The sequence below is a fragment of the Erythrolamprus reginae genome, chromosome 10 (assembly GCF_031021105.1).
Source record: "Erythrolamprus reginae isolate rEryReg1 chromosome 10, rEryReg1.hap1, whole genome shotgun sequence".
Lineage (NCBI taxonomy): Eukaryota > Metazoa > Chordata > Lepidosauria > Squamata > Dipsadidae > Erythrolamprus > Erythrolamprus reginae.
In genome coordinates this window covers 49,155,378-49,174,898 of record NC_091959.1, presented here as the reverse complement: position 1 = coordinate 49,174,898, position 19,521 = coordinate 49,155,378, and the positions used below count along the sequence as shown (strand labels likewise).

The 19,521-nt window shown below is 48.6% G+C and overlaps 1 protein-coding gene across 4 annotated transcripts; it reads right to left on the bottom strand.

Moving 5' to 3' along the window:
* Positions 1 to 872: 872 nt before the first annotated feature.
* On the bottom strand, positions 873 to 18,583 carry MAPKAPK5 (MAPK activated protein kinase 5). Of its 4 annotated transcripts, none has more exons than XM_070763301.1 (14): positions 18,366 to 18,583; positions 17,619 to 17,692; positions 17,348 to 17,423; positions 15,598 to 15,695; positions 14,633 to 14,741; positions 12,948 to 13,037; positions 12,552 to 12,647; positions 12,377 to 12,457; positions 11,050 to 11,237; positions 10,418 to 10,538; positions 8,346 to 8,476; positions 7,583 to 7,704; positions 5,512 to 5,616; positions 873 to 4,382 (listed from the first exon to the last, which is right to left on the bottom strand). In XM_070763301.1, exons 1-14 carry the CDS (start codon positions 18,399 to 18,401, stop codon positions 4,288 to 4,290), a joined length of 1,422 nt encoding a protein of 473 aa, XP_070619402.1. In that variant the 5' UTR covers positions 18,402 to 18,583; the 3' UTR covers positions 873 to 4,287. The 4 variants fall into 4 exon arrangements, with proteins under 4 accessions (XP_070619402.1, XP_070619399.1, XP_070619400.1 ...); XM_070763298.1 differs by having other exon boundaries at positions 7,589 to 7,704; positions 18,366 to 18,486; XM_070763299.1 differs by having other exon boundaries at positions 5,512 to 5,613; positions 7,589 to 7,704; positions 18,366 to 18,486.
* Between the last annotated feature and the right edge of the window lie 938 nt (positions 18,584 to 19,521).

Sequence of the window (19,521 nt, the reverse complement as noted above, 5' to 3'; positions counted from 1 at the left end):
CTCCCTCCCAGAGTGACGGAACAGCAGATTTCAGCGTTGAATTGTGGAGAAAGCTGCACCTGGATTTTCCCTTTTAAAAAAAAAATTTAGATAGGCATCCTTGCTATTTTTTGAATTTTCAGGTCTGTCTTGGAGGATCTAGTCAATCCCTTCCAGCTGTTCCATGGCCTTGGGAGATGAAGTAATCGAAGGGGCTAGCTCAGTGATGGCGAACCTATGGCACGGACGCCACAGGTGGCACACAGAGCCATATCTGCTGGCACGCGAGCCGTTGCCCTACTAGCTCAGCTTCAACATACGTGTGCCAGCCAGCTGGTTTTTGGCTCACAGAGGCTCTGGGAGAGCCTCCAGGGGGTGGGGAGGGCAGTTTTACCCTCCCTCAGCTCCAGGGAAGCTTTTGGAGCCTGGGGCAGGAGAAACACAAGCCTACTAGGCCCACCAGAAGATGGGAAATAGGCCATTTCCGGCCTCCAGGGGGTGGGTGAAGCCGTTTTTGCCTTCCCCGGGCATTGAATTATGGGTGTGGGTACTCACGCATACGTTTCTTTCGGAACCCGAGGAAAAAAAGGTTCGCCATCCCTGGTCTCGCTCATCCATCTATTTCCTGCCTTCTAAAATTGGTACATAATTTACAGAGAGGCAAGAGCTTGCCCCAGTCTTTGGACTTAAGATTAAGGAGCCATCCAACATAGCTCAAGGGCAGAAATGTCACGGAGGCAGGCCAGGGCCTTAAGCCGTGCAGAGTCCGTTTCAGCTGGCAATTTCTCTCTCAAAGAATCGAACTGGGTTGCCTATCAACCGATGTCACTTTTAAAAACCACTGCCCCAAACTAGACGTTTTTTGTTTTTTGTTTTTAAATTGAGACAGAAACTTTGGTAAATTTTACTAAAATTATTTTATGTACACCAATGCATAATATTTACATTCATATAATACTGATTCGAGAAACAAAAACCGTGATACAGCAAAATGCTCAAAAGTGAGGAAAGCAAAACGAGGGGGGTGGGGGGTGGAAGGCATGAACGGCACCTAACAGCCGAGGTGGGCTATGCTGTGGCCGAAAACAGACATGCACGGTGCCATTCCCGCTCTCAGAAACATTCTCCCGTGGACCCCGTCTCCAAGGACCATCGCTGGGGGGTCTCGCCCATCAGAAGAAGCAAGAGTGCTGATTTTTCCTTCCACAGGTACAAGAAATAAATTGAGATGGAGAGGAGTTTGAAAAGTTTTGCAAGGGAAGCCCAGTAAAATCCAGGACCATCGAGGCATGGCGCCGTGTTTTTATAAAACAGGGATGGCGAACCTTTTCTTGCCTTGGGTGCCAAGAATGCCCACACCCATAATCCAATGCCCAGGGAGGGTGGAAAACAGCTTCCCCTACCCCCTGCAGGCCCTCTGAAGGATGGAAATGGCCTGTTTCTCAACTTCTGGGGGGCCAGTAGGCTCGTGTTTTGCCCTCCCCAGGCTCCAAAGCCTTTTCTGGAGCCGGAGGAGGGTAAAAATGCCCTCCCCCATCACCCTGGAAGCTCTCTGGAAGCCAAAAATGCCCTCCCAGAGCCAAAAATCAGCTAGCCGGCACACACATGCACATCGGAGCTGAGCTAGGGCAACGGCTCGTGTGCCAGCAGATATGGCTCTGCGTGCCGCCTGTGGCACCCATGCCATAGATTCGCCATCCCTGGTCTAGCTCATCCCCACAGACCCCTTAAAAAGGAAGCGTGGTTTCTGGCGACCATAGCTATTCCTACAGTAGCTTTCCCAACGCTGAGTCTCTCCAAACATGCTGGACTACAGTGCCCAACCCCCAACGATGGGAGCTGTAGTCCCTATCCCATCTGCAGGCACCCAAGGCAGGGAAAGATAATGCATTTGAAGCATCACACAGAACGAGCACAAGAAGTTTGGAAAGTTGGAACTGATGCGTCGTTTGGGGAGGAACGCGACCTCCACCCGTCTGCTTCCTACCAAATAGATTCCTTTCCTGCGTAAAGTTTCCTCTTCACCCCACTACTCAGCAGAGAGGGCAAAAACTGCGACAGGCTCCAATCACCAAACTGCCAATGTTGCTGGTTGGGAGAGAGAGAAACATTCTCCTACTTTCACAGGGAATTTAGTAGTACACTGCTCAAAAAAAATAAAGGAAACCCTTAAACGACAGAATATAACTCCAGGTAAATCAAACTGTCCACTCAGGAAGCAACACTGATGGACCATCAATTTCACCTGCTGTTGTGCACAGGACAAAGTATTCAATGAGAATATTTCATTCATCAGATCTAGGATGGGTTCTTGGAGGGTTCCCTTCATTGGTTTGAGCACAAATGCAAAGAATAATTGATCCAAACAGCCCAGGCCCCGAGCCACGTTCGAAGGAGTAATAGTGGCAGGCAAAGTAAAAAATAATCTCAAAAAAATTCCCGGATAACAAAAAGTAAACAAAAGTAAATATTTCCATGTCCAGTCTCATTTTCTGGCGTCCATCATTTTCCAAAAGATGAAACTGGTCTTGGGGGATTGGGGTCTGTCTTCTGTTTGTGGGTCCAGAGAGGACCACAGAGAAAACAGAGAGGACCAAGGAATTCTTGGAATTTCCGACCCTTCCTCAGCTAGAGAAACTGAGGCAAGGACAAATATGTCTTACATACAGTACGTCTGCAAAAAAAAGGACCCCCACTCCCATCAGCCACAGCTCGACCCTTAAAAACTTCTTGCCACCTAGAGAAAACGGAGGAGGGGGAGCCTGGAAGAAAAGGCTCGTTCAATATTTTCCAAGCCACGGATGCCGCTTTGCCACGGAAAGACGGGCACCCTTGGTGGGAAAACACTGTCCAACTCTTCCTCTTCCGCAGTGGCTGAAGTTATTAATTGCAGCAGGAAATTATTGACAAGCTGGTGCTAAACGTCACTTCGGCCTTCCGCAGAGCATGAAAAACATTTCTCTGCTGCTGCAGGGCTGGGGTTTCTTCCCCCCCCCCCCCAGCCAAGGACTTTCTTTCCCCAGATTAAAAGACCCCTTCTCTGCTGTGGCACCGTTTATCCCCAACGGGCCTCTCCAAAGAACGTTTCCCCGTCCTGTTTCTCAATGCGTTCTCTCCTGTTTGCAGGGCGGGTGTAAAGTCCTGAGATTATCAACTGAACTGGCCCAAGAGAGGGGAGATTCCGGCTTTCCAGGTGTAAGCCCTCCCGGTCCTCCAGGTGGCAAAATCTTCCTGTTAAAAAACTAAAGAAAGGAAACCGAGGCGAGAGGCGGCGCTTGCGAGACTTCCCATCAAACGGCTCTGGATAAAAACTGCAGTAGACGGAGTCCCCAAGAAAAGCCTTCGAGGGACCAGCCCAGATGCAGTAGCTGGGCGAGGGGGATCATCGGATTCAGGAAGGATTAAAAACAAAAACACACCGTTAGCCCCAGAGACAGCAAACCGCAGAGTCGTGGTGGCCGACAAGAAGCCCGCATATAACCTGGTCATTTCAGTGGCTGCAGGACAAAGGGAGTGGTACCAAAGTATTCCTGTGGGGCTGCCCCCAGGCTTCAAAAGCCAATCTGTTGTCGGAGAGAGAGTTCACATTTCTCGCTTGGCTGAACCGGTAAAAACCCACCAGCCGCCATTTCTGTCCTCTTTTGCTCCGCGGCACAAAAGGTACTCTTGGCTTACGAAAACGAACCTCCAGGCCTGGAAACACAGGGCTATTTTTTAATATCAATCCCCGCTTTTTATTAGGGCCGCCTTGAGTCAAGTAGCCCATACATCTCTGGCTGGCTTCTTCAAGTAATTGGTTGAGCTGAAGGCCGAGTGGGGCCCCCAGAGCCGAGCTGGTGCCCCCACTGGTGTGACCGGCAGCTGGAGAGATATTGCCTCGTCTGGTTGCTCAGGAGAACACAACGAATCATTTGCCCCGTTTAAAATCATGAATGGAGGGCTACATAAAAATCATATATATATATATATATAATTTTGAGGAGCTGAGAAGTTTCTTAAAAAAATATTACAGTACCAATGATTCTCGTCATTATCTACATCTATACAGCGTTTCTCAAAGCTGCGTGGAAATTTAATGAAATAATTATGACTTATTAATTTACATAAAAAATACTTTTTACAGTCTACAGCAGCCTTGGCCAACTGGGTGCTTTCCGCCCTTATCATCCCAAACCGGAACATCTGGGAAGGCGCCCGGCTGGGCAAGGCTGCTTGAAAAGATAATTCACAAAGTGGTCTTTAAAAAAGAAAGGGGGGGGGGGAAGCAACGGGTGAGAATATGTGTGATAAGAAGGAGCAGCTCCAAAACTACTGCGACTCGTGAGCGGTTGTCTGTTCTTCAATGACTTGCTTCACTATTTCCGCCAGTTTTAGCCGGTCCACTTTGTCTGTAAATCCCCTACCTAGAAATGGAAGAGGCGAACTTGGGTTAATGCCCAGCAAGCAAGTGAACAACACGAATGGTCAGGGAGAGGAAGGGGGGGGGGAAGGAGAGAGAGAGAAAGAGAGAGAGAGAGAGAGAGAGAGAGAGAGACAGAGATGCTTCTGGCTCCCTCTTGTGGCTAACTGCAACACTAACTCTTAAAACTATAGTGGTGTAATACATTTAAACATACATTGATAGTTCGGAGATTTGGATATTGCCAAACCCAAGCAGTTGTGTACATAGTACTAACAGAGATCTCAGCCCTCAGATGGAGTCAATGAGGAAGAGGAGCAACAGCTGGATCCTTTGCCGGATGCATGGATGCACAGCAGGCAGAGGAGAGAAGAGCAGTGGAAATCTATGGGCCGGTCCTTGGGACACTGCTAGTGAAGCCCCACCCTAGCTCTGGGGATAAAAGGCAGTGGGTGGAGAGGAATAGGCGTGGCAGACAATTAACTATTCAGCTCCCCTGCAGGATGGAGTTGTTAGCCCGCGTTGATGGTGGCTTTTTGCCGGGGCTGCTGGCACCCCTAAATAAGGGAACCTCAGAGTTCACTTCAGAGGGTTTGTGCTGTTTGGGTCCTTTCAGAATCTACAGTAAAAGCTGTCAGAGCTTTAGAAAGAGGTGAGAGTAACAAGAGGTGTTTGTTCCAGGTTACAAATCTAAAGTTGCTCTGAAAACAATTGATACCTGGGCGATTCTACAATACCGAATGTAAGAACCTAAGAAGAGCCCTGCTGAACCAGGCCAAAGCCCTGCAGAACGCCCAGCATTCTGTGTCACCCAGTGGCCCCCCAATTGTCCATGGGGATCTTGAGCAGGAAGAGAAGGCCAAACTCTCCCTTTCCCTGGACCCCCCAACAAATGGGACCCAAGGGAACCCTGCCTGCCTCAACCAACATAGAGGTGGCACTTGGACATACTGTAACAATTACAACTAAACTAGATTTCCTAAAAAAAACAAAAAACCCCACCCCACCCCTCTTAATTACTGTCAGTTTTCATATCCCATTGTGACATAAGCCCCCTTTTCATGATTAGGGGAGACGAGAGACTTAATTCTTCATTTGCGTTGTCGTGATGCGAACAGGTTTGTGATACTCACCATTCCAGCTGAAAGTCTGCAGGGTGTCTCTGAGTAATTTGCATTCCCGGTTATACTTCCAGGCTTCCTGCATAACTTCATTCAGTTTCTCGTCTTCGTTTTCTCCTGGCCCAGAACAGGGGGGGAAAAGAAGAAGAAAAAACAAGTCTCCTGAGCATTCTAAGACTTTTTTATTGGCAACTTGGGAGTCATTTCAAAATACAGTAGTACCTCTAGATACGAGTTTAATTCGTTCCAGAAGGGAGCTTGTATGTCGAACAACTCGTATCTGGAACAAATGGCTTTAGACTTTGTTTTTCCCCTCCGAGATAACCAGAAGCAGGGACTCTTGCGCCACCTAGTGGACGCTCGGCTCGTATCCCGAATTTGAGCTCGGGTATGGAACAGAAATTTCTCTCCCCTCGTGGCTCGTATCTCGGAATACTCGCATGTGGAGCAGCTCGTATCTAGAGGTACTACTGTAATTAAAGGCTGAACTTTTAGTCTGTGGAACGGAACAGGAACGGCTGTGAAAACCAAGGCCGAAAGAAGGCTGAAGGATTTATGCAGTTATTCCCCTACCACTGTTTCTAACACTCTTGAGACTGTGGGATGCAGACAGACAATAGGTGGTTAGAAGAGGGCAGGAGAAAGGACCGAAGAGAAAAGATGCTGTAAAAGGGAAAACCCGCCACTTAAAGGTCCCATCCAGACAAGAGAAAGAGTTGGTTCGTTTTGAATGGGGGCTACCATCCTCTCTTGGGGGGGCTCTGCCTGGATCCTGTAATACAGTGTTCCCTCGATTTTCGCGGGGGATGCGTTCCGAGATTGCCCGCGAAAGTCAAATTTCCGCGAAGTAGAGATGCGGAAGTAAATACACCATTTTTGGCTATGGACAGTATCACAAGCCTTCCCTTAACACTTTAAACCCCTAAATTACCATTTCCCATTCCCTTAACAACCATTTACTCACCATTATTACTGGTACTCACCATGGAATAAGACACTTAGTGATCCTGATATTTATAAACATAATTATTTATTAACAATAATTATTTTTTTGTTATTTATTTGCAAAAATTATTAGTTTGGCGACGACATATGACGTCATTGGGTGGGAAAAACCGTGGTATAGGAAAAAAACCACGGAGTATTTTTTAATTAATATTTTTTTGAAAAACCGTGGTATAGGCTATTCGCAAAGTTTGAACCTGTGAAAATCGAGGGAACACTGTATTGTGCTTCCATATCTAGAAATGTTTTTCCTCCCAGGCATCTTAAAATTCTTCTTTGGACCAATGAACTGGGCACTAAACTTCATTTTAAAAAATTATTGGCTGTTACTCACACTGCTTACAAGATTAGTTTAGTTTAGTTTAGTTTAATCAGATTTGTATGCCGCCCCTCTCCGCAGACTCGGGGCGGCTCACAGCAATGATAATACAATGTAAACAAATCTAATATTTAAGTTAATTTAAAACCCCAATTTAGAAACCAATCATACATACCAGCATACCATGCATGAATTTTTTAAGCCTAGGGGGAGGGAAAGTCTCAATTCCCCCATGCCTGACGACAGAGGTGGGTTTTAAGGAGCTTACGAAAGGCGAGGAGGGTGGCGGCAACTCTGATATCTGGGGGGAGTTGGTTCCAAAGGGTCGGGGCTGCCACAGAGAAGGCTCTTCCCCTGGGTCCCGCCAAACGACATTGCTTAGTCGATGGGACCCGGAGAAGGTCAACTCTGTGGGAACTAACTGGTCGCTGGGATTCGTGCGGCAGAAAGCGGACCCTGAGATATTCTGGTCCGGTGCCAGATATCATCCCTTTCCTTGACCCACCTCAAAATCTAGCAGGAACAAAAAGCAGCAGTTCATCATTTTAAGCAACCCCCTGCCACACACACACACACACACACACACACACACACGAGTCGGGCATCTTGGGTCTGTTAATCAAGAGGAAGAGTAGGATCTCTGATGTCCAGATCGCTGGGGATCTTTCTCTGGCTTGAAAGGCTCTGCAGCTGCAGCGTCTCCCCCCCGCCCACCCCCCGCCACGCCCCCCAAAAGCATCTGGTCTTAGGATCTGCCACCTTTACCAGCCTGTGGCAGGATGCACTGGGCAATCACATCCCGCAGCTTCTCCAGGGCCACGTTGGAGTCCTTGCTGCTGTTCTCAGGGTCATGGATGTAGACGCTTTCCTTTGGTTTCGTTCTGGCAGGAAAGAGAGAAGGAGCGTGAATTGTGCCCCACGAATCCCAGCGACCGGTTAGGTCCCCCAGAGTGGGCCTTCTCCAGGTCCTGTCAACTAAACAATGGCGGTTGGTGGGGCCCAGGGGAAGAGCCTTTCTGTGGCGGCCCCGGCCCTCTGGAACCAACTCCCTCCAGAGATTAGAATAGCCCCCACCCTCCTCGCCTTTCATAAGCTCCTTAAAACCCACCTCTGTCGTCAGGCATGGGGGAACTGAGATACTCTTTCCCCCTAGGCCTCTACAATTTTATGCATGGTATGTTTGTATGTATGTCTGGTTTTTATAATAAGGGTTTTTTATTTGTTTTATTATTGGATTATTACATGCTGTTTTTACCACTGTTGTTAGCTGCCCCGAGTCCATGGAGAGGGACGGCACACAAATCCAATGAATAAATAAATAAAAGAATTGTGCTAGAGCAAGCAACGCAGCAAATTCAGGGACCCCCCTCCTCCTCCTCCTCCTCCCGGCTACTCTTCCAAGCAACATTAGCCTGCGCTTTAAAAAATAAGCAGGGGAGGGTTGAGGCCTGTCCTGGCCTGGCTTAAATATTTCCCCCACCCGCCTTTATTTTCCATTCCTCCCTTGAAGCTTCTCGCTTACCCCAGAAGTTTCCTTTTGCGCAGGATTGGGTTGTTGACCGAGTGCAGGGGCTTGAGGCTCACTTTGAGATCCTGTATCCTCATGTTCGCCAGTTGCTCTGCGTGGGCCTGCTGGATCCCAGCAACCATGGCCTGTTGGGGTTTGGAGGCAAGGAGTTCATCATAACTAAAGAATGTCGCTTGGCGGGACCCAGGGGAAGAGCCTTCTCTGTGGCGGCCCTGGCCCTCTGGAACCAACTCCCCCCAAAGATTAGAATTGCCCCCACCCTCCTTGCCTTTCGTAAGCTGCTTAAAACCCACCTCTGCCGTCATGCATGGGGAATTGAGACCCTCTTCCCCCTAGGCCTTTACAATTCTATGCATGGTATGTCTGTACGTATGTATGTTTGTTTTTTTATATTAATGGGCTTTTAATTATTTCTAACATTGTACACTACTATTGTACACTGCTTTATTGTTGCTGTTAGCCGCCCCGTGTCTCCCGAGAGGGGCGGCATACAAATCCAATAAATAAATAAATAAATTTTCAGGTTCTCAACGCACGGCCCCTTAGAGCAGGGGTAGGCAAAGTTGGCTGGCCTATGACTTGTGGACTTCAACTCCCATGATCCCTGAGCTAGCAAGTCCACCGGTCTTAGAGGAGCCCACTTTGCCTACCCCTGCCTTAGAGCAACAGGTGGGAGGCAGGCCTTGAACACAAGACTATGCTCCAGGAGCCACACCGGCTTCCTATTAGTCTCTGGGCACAATTCAAGGAGTTGGTTATTACCTATAAAGCCCAAATGGCTCAGGGCGAGGCTATTTATGGGACCGTCTCTTGCCACATATCTCCCAGAGACCAATGAAAGCGCACAGAGTTGGCCTCCTCCTCCGGGTCCCGTCGACAAAGCAATGCAGGTTGGCGGGACCACGGGGGAGGGCCTTCTCTGTAGCTGCCCCAGCTCTATGGAACCCAACTAACACACACACATCCCCGATGTCCGTACTGCTCCCACCCTACTAGCCTTTCATAAGGCCACGAAGACTAGGCTTTGCTGGCAGGTCTGGGGGGGCAGGCTGGGGGGGGCATGAATTGTACATCTCTCATGGCCAATGGTGTGTGTGCATGTGATTATGACTGGTTTTTTAAAAATAACAAATGGGGTTTTTATTATGGGGTTTTATAGTTTTAGATATTAGATTCGACTTCTTTTTATTGTTCTGCATCTATTTGTATTTATATTATTATTGTAAGCTGTCCTCAGTCCTTCGGGATTGGACGACATAGAAGTTGAATAAAAGAGAAAAGAAAGAAAGAAAGAAAGAAAGAAAGAGGGAGGAAGGAAAGAAGGAAGGAAGGAAGAACGAAAAAAGAAAGAAGAAAGAAAGAGGGAGGGAGGGAGGGAGGAGGGAGGGAGGAAGAAAGAAGGATGGAAAGAAGAAAGAAAGAAAGAAGGAAAGAAGAAAGAAAGAGGGAGGGAGGAAGGAAGGAAGGAAAGAAAGAAAGAGGGAGGGAGGAGGAAGGAAGGAGGAAGAAAGAAAGAAAGAAGGAAGGAAGAAGAAAGAAAGAAGGAAAGAAGAAAGAAAGAGGGAGGAAGGAAAGAAGAAAGAAAGGGAGGAAGGAAGGAAAGAAGAAAGAAAGGGAGGAAGGAAGGAAGAAAGAAAGAGGGAGGAAAGAAGAAAGAAAGAAGGAAAGAAAGAAGGAAGGAAAGAAGAAAGAAAGAAAGAGGGAGGGTGGGAGGAAGGAGGCAGGGAGGAAGAAAGAAAGAAAGAAGGAAGGAAAGAAGAAAGAAAGAGGAAGGAAGGAAGGAAGGAAGGAAGGAAGGAAGGAAGGAAGGAAGAGACCCCCACAGGGGGCCAAGAACACATTGGGAAGAGCAGAAAGAAAAATCAACTGTATAAGAGAGAATCAATGGACAGATGACAGAGGATGGGAGCAAGGTTTGCAAAATCTCTCGACTGCAGCCCCCTCCCTCCTGCCAAAGGTCCCCAACTCTTGGGGCTTGAATTCCTTGCTGGAACCTCTGGACCCCCACCAGGAAGGAAGGGAAGCCCAGACCACCCTGCAGGCTAAGTAAATAAGCCCTTCAGAACCTTGTCCATCATGAGTTGAGCAGAGGGCAGGATGTTATCAAGCGCCTCCGTGGAGTTGAGCCAAGGGTGATCCAGAACGCCTTCGGTCGTCAGCCTCTCTTCTGGCTTCACCTTCAGCAGCCTAAGAGGGTTTTTTTAAAGAAAACCAATCCATCACTCAGTTGACCCTTTAGGGCAGGGGTGTCCAACCCAGGCCCACTTTTAAGACCTGTGGATCTCAACTCCCAGAATTCCCCAGTCACAGGGTGGAATTTCAAATCCACAGGTACTTTTCATTGACTGCAACAATTTGGTTGACGCTCTTAAAATTGACAAAAAAGGCTGAAAGCTTTGCTGGCCATTGGCCCAATACTGGCTTTGCAGAAGAATAGCCATAGGATTTAGACTTATATGCTCCTTCACAGTGCTTTGCAGCCCTCTCTAAGCGGTTTACAAAGTCAGCCTCTTGCCCGCAACAATCTGGGTCCTCATTTTACCGACCTTGGAAGGACGGAAGGCTGAGTCAACCTTGAGCCTACTGAGATTCGATCTGCCAAACTGCTCGCAGCCAGTGATCGGCAGAAGCAGCTGCATACGGAACTCTAGCCACTGCACCACCAAGTAGAAGTGAGGCCAAAGCTCTCAGGACGTACTTGCGCACAATGTCTTTCGCCATTTCCGAGATCTGGCTCCACTCTTCCTCCGGGAACTCAAAGCTGCCCGTCATGATCTTTTTCCTCATGTCCTTCGGAATTGTCCGGCTGTGATGCTTTGAGTAGAAGGGCGGGTACCCACACAGCATCACGTAAATTATGACCCCCAGGGACCATAAGTCACAGCTCTGAGAAGAAGAAGGGGGGGGGGGGGAAACAAGGAACGTTGATATCTGACGGAGAAAAATCCACTCTGCGCAACCGAATCAGAGTCAGCCAGTAGAAACCTAGAAGATTGACGGCAGAGAAAGACCTCCTGGTCCATCTCATCTTCCCTTATACTATTTCCTGTATTTTATCTTAGGATGGATCTATGTTTATCCCAAGCATGTTTAAATTCAATTACTTGGACTCTTCCTTCCTTCCTTCCTTCCTTCCTTCCTTCCTTCCTTCCTTCCTTCCTTCCTTCCTTCCTCATTCATAGAAACATAGAAGACTGACGGCAGAGAAAGACCTCCTGGTCCATTTAGTCAGCCCTTACACTATTTCTTATATTTTATCTTAGGATGGATCTATGTTTATCTCAGGCGTGTTTCAATTCAGTTACTGTGCATTGACTAACCACGTCTGCTGGAAGTTTGTTCCAAGCATCTACTCCTCTTTCAGTCAAATAATATTTTCTCACGTTGCTTCTAATCTTCCCCCCAACAAACCTCAGATTGCACCCCCTTGTTCTTGGGTTCACTTTCCTATATAAAACACTTCGCTCCTGAACCTTATTTAACCCTTTAACATATTTAAATGTTTCGATCATGTCCCCCCTTTTCCTTCTGTCCTCCAGACTAGACAGGTTAAGGTCATTAAGTCTTTCCGGATAAGTTTTATGCTTAAGACCTTCCACCGTTTTTGTAGCCCGTCTTTGGACCCCTTCAATTTTATCAATATCTTTTTGTAGTCGAGGTCTCCTGAACTGGACACAGTATTCCAAGTGTGGCCTCACCAGCGCTCTATACAGCGGGATCACCATCTCCCTCTTCCTGCTTGTTATACCTCTAGCTATGCTTCCAAGCATTCTACTTGCTTTCCCTACTGCCTGACCACACGGTTCACCCATTTGGAGACTGTCAGAAATCACCACCCCTAAATCCTTCTCTTCTGAAGTTTTTGCTAACAGAGAACTGCCAATACAAGACTCAGATTGAGGATTCCTTTTCCCCAAGTGCCTTATTTTACATTTGGAAACATTCAACTGCAGTTTCCGTTGCTTTGACCATTTATCTAGTCAAGCTAAATCCTTTGCCATCGTCCTCGGCTGCCGGAAGTCTACCTTGTTATACGTGTATGGGGTTGGCGAGGTAGGGATGATACCACACTTTTCTTTCTGGTGCCGCCTCTGTGCCTCCAGGACCTGTGGGGCAGAGAGGAAAAAGCCGGCGGTCTTAGATCCCAGATGGCCACAGGGCTCTCCTGATCCGTGAAGAGACGCCCCCGCCAGCCCTTACCTGAGGTGCTACGTAATAAGGGGTGAACTGTGGGGTCATCAAGTCACCTTGGTCGATCTTGGCAAACCCAAAGTCGCAGAGTTTCACGGGAGCATCCTAGAGCAAGCAACAAGCCGCTTAGGTGAAAGCACAGACGCCCTCTCAGAAATGTTTTCTGGGGCTGCTGGAGGAAGGGAAAGAGATACCAGAGCCAAGAGAATCGACACAGAGGGAGGTTGGGGCGGTGGGTGGGGTGAATGGCACAGGACCGAAGGAGGGGATCCTGGCACGAAGCGGCAAGGGTAAGAGGAGGAAGGAGCAGCCTCCGATGGGCTGCAGGGAGAGCATTGCTCACACTGATCGAAGAGCTTAAAAACAAAAATACCCAGTAACCAGGCCAATCAACATGCACCTTACCAAAGAATTGTCTTTGAAAAGAAGGTTCTCGGGCTTAAGGTCTCGATGGGCGATGTTTAGAGAATGACAGTGCTGCAAAGCCAAAGCGATCTGGAAACGAAGAACAAAACAGGAAAAAGCAGGTGGGTCACAGGATCCTTCTTGAGACGTTGAAGGTCGGCTGCTTCCACAGGCTCATTGCAAGAGCCCTGCTGAATTAGGGCCAAAGACACTCGAGTCCAGCCTTGTGTGTTCCACAGTGGCCCCCCAATTGTCTTGAGCAGAAAGAGAAGGCAAGACCCTCCCTTTCCCTTGACCCCCAACAAATGGGATCCAAGGGAGCCCTGCCTGCCTCAACCACCATAGAGGAGGCACTTGGACATTCCTTTCCATCACCACCTATGATACACTTGGCATCCATGAATCTGTCTATTCCTGCCTTGAAGCTCTCCAGGCTGACAGCTGTCACGACCTCTTTTGGAAGGGAATTCCATCAAACAAGGACCCTCTGGGTGAAGAAATATTCCCCTTTCTTTGTCCTCACTTTCTTACCTATGAACTTTAGGGAGGGCCCCCTCGTCCTACTATTGTGTGATAGAGAAAATATTTTTTCTCTATCCACCTTTTCTATCCCATGCAGGATTTTATACCCTTCGATCAAGTCATCCCTTAAACGCCGTCTTTCAAGGCTGAAGAGACCAAGGCGTTGCAACCTGGTTTCATAAGGGAGGGGCTCCATTTCCTTCATCATTCCTGTTGCCCCTTTTTTGCACTTTTTCCAGTTCCATTCCATCCTCCTAGGACTGTACACAGGAGTCTAAATCGTTCCTGCTTCCAGCCTGCTCGGGATAGATATTTTGTTCCTTTCTGGCTCTAATTTGAAGCAGGCGAGTTTTAGCAATCCTGGAGCAGGGAGGAAACCCATGGGGGGAAAAGGTTTGGTTTTTTCTACAAGGAAGGAACTGGTTTTGCTGGATGGCTCCCTGCCTTGGGCTAAACCAACTACCCAGAAGCCCCATGATTCTCCGAGAAGCTGTGCGATGACTCCTCTGATTATGGAATGTGCCCAAACACAGCTCGAGGGCAGGAAAGACGGACGCGTAGAGAACCAAAGATGAAACAACAGACACCCCACAATCTGAACACAGGGCGTCTTTCCTTCTTCATTCTCGAGGGTGAAGAGCTTCCACAGCTGAACAAATGTGGTTTTCCTGGGCGATTCAACCCCTCCTGAGCCAGCACCCCCTCACCCACACTTTTATATTAGAAAGGAAACCTCAGCCACCAAAACCTGGGAAACAAATATTGAGATTATAACAAAGCAGGTGATCTTTCAAGAGGGCCAAACATTGCTTTAAAAAAATATATGCTGATCAAAAAAATAAACTACACAATATAACTCCAAGTCAATCAAACTTTTGTGAAATCAAACTGTCCACTTAAGGAAGCAACCATCAATTTCACCTGCTGTCGTGCAAATGGAATAGTTGTGCAAATGAAATATTCCATGAGAATATTTCATTCGTTCAGATCTAGGATGTGTTGTTTGAGTGTTTCCTTTATCTTTTTGAGCAGTATATATAAAAGTTTGCCTCTTCCCAATTCATCTGCTGGAAATCTTTCTTTAAAAAGCAGTTCTTTCTTTCCCATATTGTTTGCTTATGCCAGAGCAGAATAAGGAGGTTTGTAGGAAGGTTAAAACTTGCCTGCTTTGTTACTTCGCTGGCTTGCTTCTCAGTGAAGTGCCGATGTTGGCTGATTCTGTGGAACAGCTCGCCCCCTTCCATCATCTCCATAACGATTAGCAGTCGAGACCTGGTTTTCAAAGGATTCTGGTTTGTTACACAGGTTTTTAAAAAATATCTAGACATTCATGGCTGCCTGCTCCATAGCCCCATTCTTGTAATGAAACAAGAGCCAGGAAAATCTATTGCTCAGGGCAGCTTGAAGAAAAAGAACTCAATGGATTTGCAATTTAAAAGTAAGGGCCACAAATATGCCACTGACACAATAGCATGAAAGAAAGAAGGAAGGAATGAAGGAAGGAAGGAAGGAAGGAAGGAAGGAAGGAAGGAAGGAAGGAAGGAAGGAAAGAATTCTCCCCCCTCCTGCACAACCCCCCCCATTGGCTTGTCATATACTCTCTATGGTCAAGCATGCCAACCACAGTCCAACGGCATATTTATTTACAGTGGTACCTCTACCTAACAATGCCTCTACTTACGAACTTTTCTAGATAAAAACTGTGTGTTCAAGATTTTTTTGCCTCTTCTCAAGAACCATTTTCCACTTACAAACCCGAGCCTCCGAAACTGTAACCGGAAAAGGTGGGGAGAAGCCTCCGTGGGGCCTCTCTAGGAATCTCCCGGGAGGAAACAGGGCCTCCACCCTCCCTGTGGTTTCCCCAATTGCACACCTTATTTGCTTTTACATTGATTCCTATGGGAAAAATGGCTTCTTCTTACAAACTTTTCTACTTAAGAACCTGGTCACGGAATGAATTCAATTCGTAAGTAGAGGCGCCACTGTATGTGTCTCCCCCCTCACTTTTCCTTCCGGGCAGTAACCTTTTTGTGGTAGTCTTTTGGGAGGGGAGGGGGAGATATACGCAAAACAGAAGTCCTATTTTGTGACTAAGCCGTGGCACCCGAAGGAACCAGTGCCATCTCACCTTGGACTGGACTCATGGGGGAACTGCACACTGTTCGCATAGACTTCAATAATCTGGACGATGTTGGGGTGTGCCGCACACATCATGTGAAGTCGGACCTGGTGTGAAAACGGGAGAAAACCCCACTGAAATCCCGCAGCCTCTGGTCTCAGCCCTCAAAACACTCCTGTCTCTGACACTCCAACAACATCACAGGAACCAAAAGCGTTTCTGGAAAGCTGTTCGTAAGAAGCAAAGGGCAGCTGAACTGAGGTCGGCTTGGGATTTTTCCTCCCACACCAACTGCCTGAAAAGAGACACCACTTTTAGATATGTGGCAACCGAGTGTGCTTTCTGAGCCAGAAAGGAATTCAATCTTCCCAGATGCTCATGTGGTTCAACTCTGACTGGTTTCTAACACCATGAGATCTGAGATCTTGTTTTATTTTTTTTAAATTAGGTGGGGAAGAAGGGAAAGGCACAGAAGGAAGAGGGGAGACATGATGGAAACATTGAAATATGTTAAAGGGGTAAATAAGGTTCAGGGGGGAAGTGTTTTTCATAGGAAGGTGAACACAAGAACAAGGGGGCACAATCTGAGGTTAGTTGGGGGAAAGCTTAGAAGTAATGGGAGAAAATATTATTTGACTGAAAGAGGAGTAGATGCTTGGAACAAACTCCCAGCAGACGTGGTGGGTCAATCCACAGTCACTGAATTTAAACACGCCTGGGATAAACATAGATCCACCCTAAGATAAAATACAGGAAGTAGTATGAGGGCAGACTAGATGGACCAGGAGGTTTTTTTCTGCCGTCAATCTTCTATGTTTCTATGGAGCAAAATCTGAAGTTTAAAACTCATGGAAGAGGGTTGAATTGGACAAAAGGTCAAGCGAGAAGCAAAATCGCAAGGGAGGAGATTTTCAAAGGAAGTAGCTTGGCTGCAGGGGAGAAAACGGAGAGATTTCAGCTAAGTAAAAAAAATCAACCACCCCCCACCCCACCCGGGAAAATGGACCGAAGTTGAATGAGGGCTCTAGGCAGGAAACTAACCGGTTTGCCTGGAGCCTCTACCCTTTTAACAAGCCAGATTCAGCAGAACTGGAGGTCAAATCTTTTCCAGCTCCACTGAAGGCCAAAGAGGCAAAATGGAATTTCTAATAATGCAAAAAAAAGGGGGGGGAGCTACTCTGGATGGCTCAAAACAAAGCCTCAAATTCATCCATATGCCAGCAACGGATTCGAACTCGGTTCTTATGTTCATTTGGTCCATCCTGTGTAGCCTTAAAGGGAATCTCAGATAGCTGAAAGAGCCTGCTTTGGACTGGAAGATGTCCAGGCTCAAGGAAGCAATTTCTTGACCGGAAACTAATAATTTTGTTGTATCAATAATATCTTCAATGAGGAAATAAAAGCCAAGCCATCAGCATCTCTCTGGGCTCAATTTTCTAAGTGAATACTTCCAGCTATGCTCCTGCACGTATTTAGGCCTCTTTATCTTTTCAGATCTAATTTAATTACTAAGGGCGATGCCAGGATTCATTACAAGGCGTTGTGCTATTGTGGTTATTGTCAAGACAGTCACTGTGGCTTCTTTTATGCTTTGCAACAATATTTTTAGTATTTGGTATTTAGTATTCTTTGGTTTAAAGTGGTCAACCGCTTTGTCTTAATTCAAGGGTGTCCAACCTTGCAACTTTAAGACCTGTGGACTTCAACTCCCAGAATTCTCCAGCCAGCCAAAACCTTTTCCATACACCAAGTACTGTACCTCGTTTCTCGCTTTTGGGCGGTCAAGAAGGATTTTCAGTGCAAACCGTTCTTGAGATGATTTTTTGATGCAGACTCTGCAGGTAGCAGTAAAAACATTTGGTTAAGAGGAGTCTGTGGGATACTGATGACTACATTTATTGTCTGATAATGAACATGAAGTGTTCCAATCCAATAGCTGATTTTTATTCACAGCTTTAATTCGAAAATCCGATATTTCCCAGCTCTCGCCCGAGTTTCAATCCCGAACTAATAAATAAGGATCTTTTTACCTTACTGGGCCACTGATTCCAGCCCCCAGCTTCTGAGTCCAGTTAATGTGGTAGTCTTCCAAAATAGAAGTTTCCTGTTGGTTTTGCAAAGGAGAGGAAAAAGATGAAAGGCCGATGGTCCCAGGTAAGAAGTCCCACCTGTAGTAGTTAAAAATAAAACCAAGAGGCTGGCAGCCAGATGGAGTTTTGTGCATAGAAGTCTGTTGGATTACAACCCTCATCATCCCCAACCCCAGGGGTCATAATAGCGGACTTATCCCCCACCCCAATCATCTGGAGGCCCAGTCTGATCCCTCCACTGGTCTCACGGGAATTGGGGACTAGATGCCTACCCAGGATGAGGGGAATTGTAGTCCCAGACTGGGAAGTACCTGGGGTTGATGGGTGTTGTAGTTCAACTTAACCCAGAGGCCAGGAAAGTGTCCGGCCATTCCTTCAACTGCAGGTGATGGGAATGACAGTCCCAACTCCAGAGGCAAGAGGCAGGGGATGATGGGAGCTGTAGTTCAACTTAACCCAGAGGCCATTCCTTCAACGGCGGATGATGGGAACGACAATCCCAACTCCAGAGGGGCAAGAGGCAGGGGATGATGGGAACGAGAGTCCCAACTCCAGAGAGGCAAGAGGCAGGGGATGATGGGAGTGTGTGTAATCCACCTCTTCTACCAGAGGGGGGGGGGTCTGGGTTGTCTCCTTAGGGGCGGAGATGGGGGAACTCTGCACGTGCTCAGGGGGGCCCTCGCCTACCTTGATCACCCTCTCCGCCTCGGGCTCCTCCGACATCCTCCTGCGCCTCCGCCGCCGCCGCCTCAGGCCCGGCTCAGGGGCCTCGCCGGGGGGGCTAGGCGGGGGGCCGCCCCTCCAAGTCGGAGTCGTCGGCGTCGTTGTCCCCGCTGCCGCCTCCACTACCGTCACCGCTGCTGCCGCCTCCCCCTTCGCCGCCTCCGCCGCTGCTGCTGCTGCTGCCGCCGCCACCGCCGCCACCACCAGCGCCGCCGCCGGGCTGCCGCCTCATCCCCGCCCAGCAGCCGAGGGGAGGGAGCGGGACGGCGGGAAAGCGGAGCCCTCTCCGCGCGGCGGGCAAGAACCAGAGGGAAGCGCCGCAGCAGCCACCTCAGTCCGGCCGCCGGGGCTCCACTGACGCGGGGAAGCCGCCGGCCATGGCCACCGCTTCGTCTGCCTCCCCCTCCTCCGCGGACAGCCGCGCCTGATTCAGGAGGGGCGCCCGCCGCGCTCCCCGCAGCCGCCGCACGCCCGGGACGTCTTGTCTCCGCGCCGCCTTGATGGGAAAACCCCGCGGGGTCGATCCCGATTACTGCTTGGCCACTACCGAGGCTCTCTGGGAATAAAACAGTCAGGCGGGTGGCAGGGGCAGCCCCTTGCCTGCGCGCGACGCCCCGCTTCGGAGGCCCCTCCTTTTCTTCTCTTTCTCCAGTTAAGGTTCCCCGGCCGCCGGGTCTTTCTTGGCCGAGGCGGCGCCTTTGGATGACGTCACGAACGGGGTTATCTGAGGGAAGGAGACAGCCCCTTCGCCTCGTCCGACGGGAGGGGGCGGGGAAAACCCTCGCTGGCGTTCCGGGCACGCCCCTTTCGTTCTCGTGGAAGGGAGGGGCGCATCCTCCCCGCCGCGCCTGCGTTTGTCCATCCGCTCGCGCGGGACGTCTCGCGAGATCTCGAAGATGGCAGGACGGAGGGAAGGCTCTGTGAGGGCTGGCCGCCATTTTGGGGAGAGGCGTGACTGACAGGCGAACCTTTAAATTTCAGGTAGAATGTTTTTTTCAGGTAGGGTTAATTAATTAATATCCTTTCCCCCCCCCAACAACCAGCAAAGCCGAACAGCCGCCAAATATCTCCGAGAAGTGTATCAAAAACACCGCCCTAATTTTCCCTCAGAATAGTTGTT

Coding starts and splice junctions, on each gene's coding strand:
- MAPKAPK5 (XM_070763301.1), bottom strand. CDS start 18,401: ATGTCGGAGGAGCCCGAGGCGGAGAGGGTGATCAAG. Junction 15,696..17,347: donor GCCCAAAAGCGAGAAACGAG/GTACAGTACTTG, acceptor TTTTCACACCAG/GTCCGACTTCACATGATGTG. Junction 11,238..12,376: donor CCCCATACACGTATAACAAG/GTAGACTTCCGG, acceptor TCTTCTTCTCAG/AGCTGTGACTTATGGTCCCT.